We start from the raw sequence: 9,878 nt of genomic DNA on the forward strand, positions 1-9,878 counted from the left end.
GAGAAACTCATTGTGTGCGTGCATTGTCAATCGATTTTATGCAATGTCAATATAAAAAACTAAATATCGGAAACAAATGATTCTTTAAGACGGTTAATGGCAATAATGATTAATAACAATTTCGATGGTACTAGCTATAAAATAAAAACTGTAGCTAACAGTAAATTTGTTACGCTATATCGCGTATACTTGCATAAATGTTTGTTGCATCAGAGCAACTTCGGTATTTGGCCTGAAGGCCAAATGAGCCAACGTGCCAAGCTTCTCTCAGGCTTCTGCTCGTTTATGAAGTAGAACGAGATACTGGATGTTAAATTAAATAGATAATAATTAATTGGGATTTAATGAGCATGAAATCACACGTTGTTTGCTAACGATGGGAAATAAAAAAACGTCGCGCCATTTAGAGAGTTATCGTGGTTTTGATGTTAGATCTGAAGTTAACCGGCGGCTCGCTTTTACTGAATAATTATTGCACTTATCCACACGCGATTTATCATTGCGTATCATCTCCCACACGACAAACAATACAGATATAATCTTCAGAAACGAGTAATAAGATGATCAAAGAAAGTGTGGCGACCCAGAATATTTCATTGATATCCGCAAAATATATCGCTCGGAATTATTATTACAAATTGCAGAATCCTCGGCATTACGAGCGACAATCATTCATACCAATTATAAGATACCGTTCCGCCATTCTAGACCGAATGCTCGAACGAATTTATTCGCTGACCTGTTCCTAGACATTTTCAAATCACGTGCAAGAAATTTGTTGCTACCCACGTTTCTCACTTTTTAATTATTTATCTAAATCTGATCTATTAGTACAGTTATATTGTACGCAATAAAATATACCATAAAAAGAATAACTTCACATAGAAAATTTATAGCATTTAACAACGGCTTGTCTTAACAAGATATTAAATTAATAATACTCTCCTTGTATTTCTAATAATAGTAATCACTATCAACTATTTTTATGAATACCATATCTGCTGTTATATATATTTTTTATTATCTGTCAATCACAAAAAAATCATTTCAAATTGAAGTTGTCAATCACTTCAAATTGAAGTTATTTATTGACTCACAACTCGTAATTACTTTATATATGTGTGTATGTAAACTATATATACTTACGTATATAATTTACAAAATAAAAAAGTAATTAAATGCAGAGTAAAATTTTGATAGAAATAAAAATTTATTTCTTTAAATACTTTTTCCCGTAAATTATATATGTATGTACACACAACATATATGTTGTATAGAATATAATAATCTATAAACTAAAAGATTTAAAAAGTATTGAAAAAATATATACATAACGTATAAAATAATTAAATATATATTACATACCTCAATATAATTTACAAAATAAAAAAGTAACTAATTAATGCAATAAACTTTTAATAAAAAGTTCTTTTAGATAGCTTTTAGCTCTTTAAGTATACCAAAATAGAATCCCAAATTTTTGCTAAAGGATTAATGTAAAATACATTTTCCACACTTTTGTAATGATATCCCGCATGTTACACCGTACACGTGTCATGCGTATGAATGAATGAATGAACGAACCGATAATCAGTCGGTTTCTCGATGCACATATGTGAGAATCATTTTTACGACGACACACGATTGTGCGGCGATACGGGGAAGAGCGAATCAAAAGGCTCGCGAAGCAAAAGGTGTATCAAACACTCAAGTAGGAGAGGTGCATACACCTCCTGCGAGCTTACCAGATCAACGGCGAGCTCAACGAGCGGGCAGTTACCTTTCCATTCTGAGACCGCGAGGATCTACCTTCTTCAATAGTGCCGAGTTCGACCGTGATCATTATCTCTGGGTAAGTTTCGCGCTACAATAATTGCTCGAAATTTCATGGTTTTTTTAAAAAAACAAAACATTGTTTTAGTGTGTTTAATCTTCGTGGTGGTCTAAAAATCTGAATGTTCGAAGAACGTTATTTAATTAATATATAATATCTGTGTGACTTTGTGGACTTTTTACGGAAGTGCTCCTATGTCTCTCGATTCAGGCAAAAATAACTCGTTAGGCAAAAAGAACGCATTAAAAATTTACTACAATTATTTACAAAATTATAAATCTTACAAATTTTGAGTGTTGCTTAGTTTGTTACGTGATAAGTTTGACATTGGTTTAATAGTTTCGTAAAGTAAAGTAATAATCCGAAATAAAAATGTAATACTAATTATTTGATTTTCTTTGTTTTTTCTCATGGATTATTATAATTTATATGTATATTATATATATATATATAACTTACAAAATAAAACAGTAATTAATTGTTAAATTTTTAATAAAGTGCTCTTACTCATTCAAGATATTTATACAATTATATGTATATTAGCATTCTTTACAAATCTTATAAATATCTTAAAATTTTAACATGAATCTTTAATTTCATAATGCGCTTATTTTATTATTTACTTACGTGTGTAATGTTTGTGTATGAATATCATTGCCATTTCGTTACATATGTTTTATATAAGTGGAATATTAGAGCAATGTATGCGATACATTACGTATGTATTTCGTTTTTTTATAAAGTGAAGACTTTAATATAGCTGGCTGTCAATCTGATAGGAGATTGGCTTGATTCCATGTAAAGTATAGTCATTTCAATGTCGCCAGAATATCCAGGGCATTGCATTTTAATTTTCACTTTGATAGCTTTTACTGTTGATCGCAATTTGTTTGGTCACGATGGAGTGTTACAAAGTGACTCGACAATCTACATTCTAAGCGGGATACTCTTATAACAAAGTGAATGGTTGCATTAATGACTGTGAGATGAGAATGACGTCGCTGACACGAGTAGCAGAAGCGATGATACAAGGAGATTAGAGAAAAGAGACTTTTATAATTAATTAGAATGCACAGAGTATAGTGATACGTGGATAAAAATTTAAAACGTGCATATTAATAAAAATAATGAAACAATATTATTTAGGTTAGAAGTGTTAATAACAGAATACTTTATTAATCAGTGATTATCACAAGTTCAGGATTGAAATGTTCAATAAAATTATTAAAATTACATCAAAACAATTCCGAATAATAACTAAATAATTATACTATCAAATAATTATCATGCACATTATTAACATTCCTATCACATGTGAAATGAATCATAATTATAAAAATTAATTATAATGTACGTATGTAGTTTAGCAAAAACCTTTATGACACCATTTGACTATTTAGTATGACTTCAACTTTCAGTTTTATCCAACTTCGAGTTTCTAAAGTAGTTAGTAGTCAAGCAAAATTATTCAAGCGTGACAGGTCTTAGTTATCATTTTAAATCTAAGAGCAAATGTGTACAGTAGAGATAGGCAGATCTTTTCAATATCGAAAACCGTCAATTACGTTTTACGCTACTCCCGCATATCTTAGTTCCGTTAATACTACCGTTCAACGCCCAGTCATATTAATACCGTTCACTACCAAGGCGAAACGGAAAATTCTTCCGGTTGCATTCGTGTTGCATTGATATGATTGCACCATGTTAGAATATTAGAATGCTACACGTAATTGGTTTTACTGTAAAAACCATTTTCCTATACGGAAAAAATGACATTAACAGCATTAGTTTAATTAAAAATAATCTTGTTAACGTTCAAGTAAGGAGGATCTATTTTTTAAATCTTAAAACTAAAAGATTTATAATTCATTATTTTCCTTACCTCAAAGTATTGTATTGTTTCTGCGCTACTATAATATAATACATGTAAAAAACGATTTTGCTGAAAAAATCGGCAATTTAGCTAAAAATTTAGCTAGATACAAATCTGAAAATAATTTTGATGGATCATCAAAGTAGTCACGTAGAATTTTCAAGCATAATGAGCAATGCTGCAAAAATTGTTGACATTTTAGCAATCCTAGTTTGAGAATGACTATAATTATTTTAATAATATTTACTAATAATTATAATTATTAATAATCATTTTTACTAATAATTATCATTATTTTTAAAGTCCAAAGAAATTGTTTTCATATCTGTATCTAGCTAAATTTTTAGATACTTCAGCAAAATCATCCTTTTCGTATAGCTTTCTCGTCCAGTAAACATTTTGTTAAAACGAAAACATAGTGCACATTTATGTCACATAATTAACCAGATTATTTTCAACTAAAATAATCTTGTTCATATATCATAATTTTTTCAATGTGTTTAATTTTCAATGATTTCCTGACTTGATTATTATCAGCGATTTAGGATCAGGAAAGCGTGCTTCGAAGCAATTAGAAAATTATGAGAAGTGTATTATTGGGGTTACACATGAGGTGTATTGACGAGAAATAACTGTCTCGATCACGGCAATTTATATCAGTCGTAAAATTCTCTCCCGCCATTTCTTCACGCGACTATCACTCGTACGCACGCCACCGACTTTACGAGCGAGACATGCATTATATAAAGGAACACATATGAACATCAATACAGTTTACGACGCACGAATTCATCAGGTCTTCAAGAACGGACGCAGTTAGCGGAATAATTAATCGCGTCGATTAATTATCCAAGTACACAAGAAGAAAAAGAGTGTAGAAGGTATCGAGATGGGATATATCTGCATCTCGTATCTGGTTCTAATCGCGTTATGAGGCTGTTCGCATACCGCGGCAGCGTATGATAGTAGCAGCGTAATGAGATGAAAATGATATCGTGAAAAAAAGGGATTATCATCAACTGCATTCTTAGCGATACAACGTTCGTCACGCTCCTCTGAATTAAATTTCGCAACGAAATGATGATTGTGTGTGCACATCGTTCTTTTCTGCATTACATTATACGCGGCGGTGGTATGGACTTCGTTCCATCGATTCAACGTTACTTTTCTACGATCCGTTTCCTACACCCGGGTGTATATCGAGTCGTAAATCTCTCAATCATGATAATGAACTAAGTGGAGAAGCTCGCTGACCGCAATACGCCGATAAGACATGCTGGTTAATACCTGCACAAGTTCATCTATTCCTTTATCTCGCAAAAATTAGACAATAGGACTTTCATATTAAAGAGGCAGGGAGAAAGAACCGTTTCTCTCCTTTCTAGAAGATGTTTCCAGAAGAATATTTGTTATTTCGGCTTATATGCCAAGAAAGGACTTTGTTTACAATTTTTTCTTTTAACCTCACAAGCATTTTTTACTTTTTTTTAAGAAAGTAATTTTGTAAAGATTACTATTATCTAAATCTAGATTGTTTTACTATCTTTTGTATTCTAAGTATTACAGCCTTTTTTTATCAGATATGTTATATTAATTTATATTCGTATTACATTTCTTCAGTTATTGCACAAAATTCTAGCATATTTCCTTTCCCTCGTAGCATTTTTCATTCCTTTTGTACCCCTCCTAATAATTAATTTTCCGTACCTATCCTATCCTCTTCTTCAACTCCTTGTTCTCTCTTTTCACAATTTCCATAGAACATTACCTTTCGGAGTATCTAAAATCTAAATCTTCATTCTATAACTTGCTCCATATTTTTCTCCCTATCCCTACCTAATTCTACAAACCAGCTCCCAGTTTCTCTTTTCTATTTTCACTAACTTGAGAGAGCTATGTGCTTTATTATGTGTAAGGATATTTGCGGAAAAAGCAGTCGAGGAATTTTATATAATATGTAAGTCACATATGCGAACGTAATGACATTGCACTATCGTTACTTTCATACAAACGGAAAGTGAAAATACATGTCTCGGACGACCGAAGGATTTAACCCGTAATTGGAATGTATGACTCCTGATGATCCTAAGATTTTTCCTAATTTTTAGATAGTAATGATTGGAAATTATTTTATATTTCACAATCTTTATTTTTCACAGTTTTAAACTTGGAAAATTCTTAAAAGTAAAACTAATAACTAAAACTTTCGTAAGTTACATATTCTTTTAATGTCAAAAAATATATTCCTGTTGCACTATTAAATTCATAATGTCAAATTATATTCAATTTGAGTTATGTGAAATCATTCCTAAAAGTCACCATTTCTTTTATTCAATATGTTATTAATTTAACTAAAATAAATAACTTAAACATTTTAACTAAAAAAATGTATTGAATTTGACTCAAAAGTTTATTATTTAGTAAGTACATACGTTAATATCGTTAATATGGACGTTATTATTACTTTGAAATGGATTTAATATTTTGATATAACATGAAAGTTAAAAATAATAAAAAGTTATTTAATTCAAGGGATTGAGTTATCATTGTGTTCTTTTGATATCTAACAATGTTCTATGAATTCCGAATTCTTTTTGGTCACAAAATAGTTAAGTCCGAAATCGAAAAATATAAAAGCAAGTTCGATCTTTCAATTTGCAGGTAGCTCGAGAGGAACGAGCCGCCCGAAGATGACGCCGATCCTGTTTGCGTGCGCTATTCTCGTTGCGCTCTCACACGAGATGCAGGCGATCTCGTCGTCCTGGCGACCGATCGTGCCGGGCCATTCCGACGGTGCAGGTATACTGCATCAGGAAGCATCGATTTTCGGAAACGCGCCTACGCAGACGCTCTATGAGGACAGTCCTCATCATCTGCTGCTGCCACAAGACCAAGATACATGTTCCCTCTATAAAATCAGCATGAACCAGCAGCTGTACTTCGAGGTAAGTCATCGAGCACAACAATAGATTTTTATAACGTAAATCGAATATACGTTTTCGAGTTTATGTTTTATAGATACAATAGAACAAGAAATAAATCGTAATACGATAAAAAAACAGTAATTCTATGATCAGAAATCGGACCCTAATAGCACGATTAATTCAGTAACGATTTTTTTGTTAAATATTGATTAAATATTAACAAATATTTGGGAGATATTTAATATAGGATAATATTGCGTCAACAAATTGTGCTATTAGGAAGTTTCAAAATGGAGACATTTGATGAAATGGAGGCGAAAAGTTTAATCAAGCGAGTATCGTATGAAATTATTGATTGCTTTCTATTCAAAAATATATTCGTTATGATTTAGATTGGTAATTTGCTGGCTTGATATTGCTAGCTTTTAACAAAACCAATGTTGACAGATATGGAGAAAAAAACCTATGAAATGTAGGGCATTTCGAATCATGTATGCGTCACTCAATACGCGCGAAACGAGAATGATCATGGCGGTCAGATGGTCAATATAGTGCTATGCATGTAGGAAGTTTGTTTTCCAAGCCATAGAACAGTTCTTGTTTAGTTTCGCTTATTGATATTGTTGTATATCTACAAACATATAATGCATCTAAAAATAGGTAAATTAAGCAATTGCCATTGCTTAATTTAAATTCGTGCATGCTACAGTAACGATTGAATAATAATGTATGATAATAATTTAGAGAAACACTAGACTGCTAATTAGAACATAATTCTGGCATCATTTGATGAATCATTTGTTACAATGCGATCTCATCATTATAATTTATCGATATAATTTATCGAAATAATTGTTTTACACACGGAGAGATAAATATAGTGGTTATAATTATATAGATATGACAATTATACAAGTTTTATATGTAGAATTAATATACACACACACACACACACACACACACACACACACACACACACACACACATATAGATAAATAAATTATTTTATAGTTATTAATGACATTACTTTAATTACATTAATTCTACATAATATAAAACTTGTATAGTTGTCACCCATATAATTGCTATTACTATGTTTTTCTTAAACGTATAATTTGTTGATCATTGATAAAGATTAAACTTTTTTATACATGTCATAATTTTAATTTAATACATTAAACTTATGTCATACGTACACGGCATACAAAAATTATATTTTATCTTTATACTCTTTGACAAATTTTAATCTTTTTCCATTTAGATAGTTGTCTTACAAAGAGCATGTCTATGAGTATGTCTATGAGTATGTGTCTATATTAAATAAATTCAAAGAATGTGACAATTTTCTCATCAACAAATGATCTCTTCTCGCGAATCACATTTCGCACATTTCTTTCTCTTTTTCGTTTCTTCTTCTTCCTCTTCGTCATATTCTTCTTCCTGATCCTCTTTTTCTTCTTTTTCCTCATTCTCATCCCCTTTCACATTTTCTTCTCCTTCTTGCTTTCCATCTTCTTTTTTTTTCTAATTCTTTATCTAATCACGCTAACAGTACTTATAATTAGTCCACACAACAGCAACCCGTTCGTCTCGTGTGTAACTAACACGGAATTCCGTCGTTCACGTGCCACGTGAAGTATACTTCACGCTCGAGAGAATGCAACTTGGCATTGCATCGGGAGTGCAACGCAAACGAAATGGCACGCGTTCTGCGGCCAACGAAAGTAAGAGAAAACACTCTCTCGAGGTACCCAACGATCCCCTTGGGGCGAGTCGAAACGAGTTCTGAATTATTATCGCCGTGATCCCAAAAACTGCAAAATCCCTCTGCGACTGTCTTTCAACCGATTCCTCGCCACAATGTTCGAACGTCGTTATGCCTTCTGTACGGTTCGTTAGAGACAAAATGCACAGGTGCACTTCTACATTTTCGTTTTCGATGTAACTCGACAAACGAGAAAGTGAACGTTCCATCTAAGGTGAATTACTTGCTCGTCTGATGCGGCAGCAGCAATATTCCCGGGCAAATTTGTATAATAGCCAGGAAAGTCACGAGATGGGAAATTTTAACTTCACTGATTGTGAGGAAGTTGGTGAACATAAATTACCAAGCGATGTAAAATTATATATCGCATATAAGAAATCACTTGCGATATCACAGCGATGCTGAAATATATCCAGATTTCCAGTTATATAAATGCGTTTAATAAAAACAATTTTGGCTTATCGCGATAAGATTTATGAAGATACTATGTTCACGTGGCTTTGATATTTCTAGTGTTACGGGTGTACTTGTGTGACAGGCTGTTGATTTAGGGAGAAAGGAAGTTAAACTACTTCGGTTCATTTAGAATGGAAATATCAACGGCCTTCGCTGATACGGCTGCACGCATTTTTGTTTAACCAAGTGAACATTCTTGTGACAGTTGAAATTAAAACATAATTATACAAATTAAAATTATACAAATTAAAATGCAATTTTGCGTTTGCTTTTTCTCCAAATGCTGATTAAAACATGTAAAATAATGAATACAACAAATCTTTTTTAAAAGTATCAGAGCTAATATTTTATGAATATCTTCATATATTAAAAAAACGTTTATATGTGTACATCTACGAATCTTTTATAACACGATTTAAAATGATTCTCATAAATAAAATGGACATTAATATAATATTACGATGTAATGTCATCATAATTTTTACGATAATAATATGGTCCAAAAATACTCAAAATGATTTAAAAGAATGAAGAATGCCAAAGATATGAAACTGAAGATCAAAACTTTTATCTAAAAATATAGATATTAATATAATATTATAAGATAATGCAATGCGTCATGACATTTGTGATAATAATATGATCGAAAAATATTGAAAAGTATAATTTAAAATAAAATAAGAAAAATACTATAGGAAAAGAAATGAAAAATTTCCATCCGAATAATCTCATAGAGAAAAAATGGACATTAATATAATATTAATATTATATGAAACAATGCGTCATAATATTTGTGATATGGTCGAAAAATATTTAAAATAATAATTTGAAAAAACGAGAAAAATATCATCAATATGAAATGCCATTGATATGAAATACCAAAGCTTCCATCCGAGTAATCTCACAGAGAATAAATCCATGGGCGAGCTCGACGCGATAAAAGTTGGCGATGGAAAGTGCGAGTACAGTGTATTTATTGTGCTCGTTAAACTACTCGAGTCAAGATGATATCTGACATCGGAGAGC

The 9,878-nt window shown here is 31.6% G+C and overlaps 2 protein-coding genes across 13 annotated transcripts in view; one reads left to right on the top strand and one right to left on the bottom strand.

The window, feature by feature from the left end:
- The window catches only part of LOC108721548 (coiled-coil domain-containing protein AGAP005037), a 242,315-nt gene that overhangs the window by 73,115 nt on the left and 159,322 nt on the right, over window positions 1-9,878 (bottom strand). The gene's annotated exons all lie outside the window — the stretch shown is intronic.
- The window catches only part of LOC108721549 (uncharacterized), a 27,696-nt gene continuing 19,604 nt past the window's right edge, over window positions 1,787-9,878 (top strand). Inside the window, exons 1-2 of the mRNA XM_018446158.1 lie at window positions 1,787-1,852; window positions 6,369-6,652. Coding sequence (XP_018301660.1) covers window positions 6,398-6,652 — 255 coding nt within the window. The 5' untranslated portion in view covers window positions 1,787-1,852; window positions 6,369-6,397. The remainder of the gene's footprint in view (window positions 1,853-6,368; window positions 6,653-9,878) is intronic.

This window comes from Mycetomoellerius zeteki, unplaced genomic scaffold (assembly GCF_001594055.1).
Source record: "Mycetomoellerius zeteki isolate Tzet28-1 unplaced genomic scaffold, Tzet1.0 scaffold174, whole genome shotgun sequence".
Classification (NCBI taxonomy): domain Eukaryota; kingdom Metazoa; phylum Arthropoda; class Insecta; order Hymenoptera; family Formicidae; genus Mycetomoellerius; species Mycetomoellerius zeteki.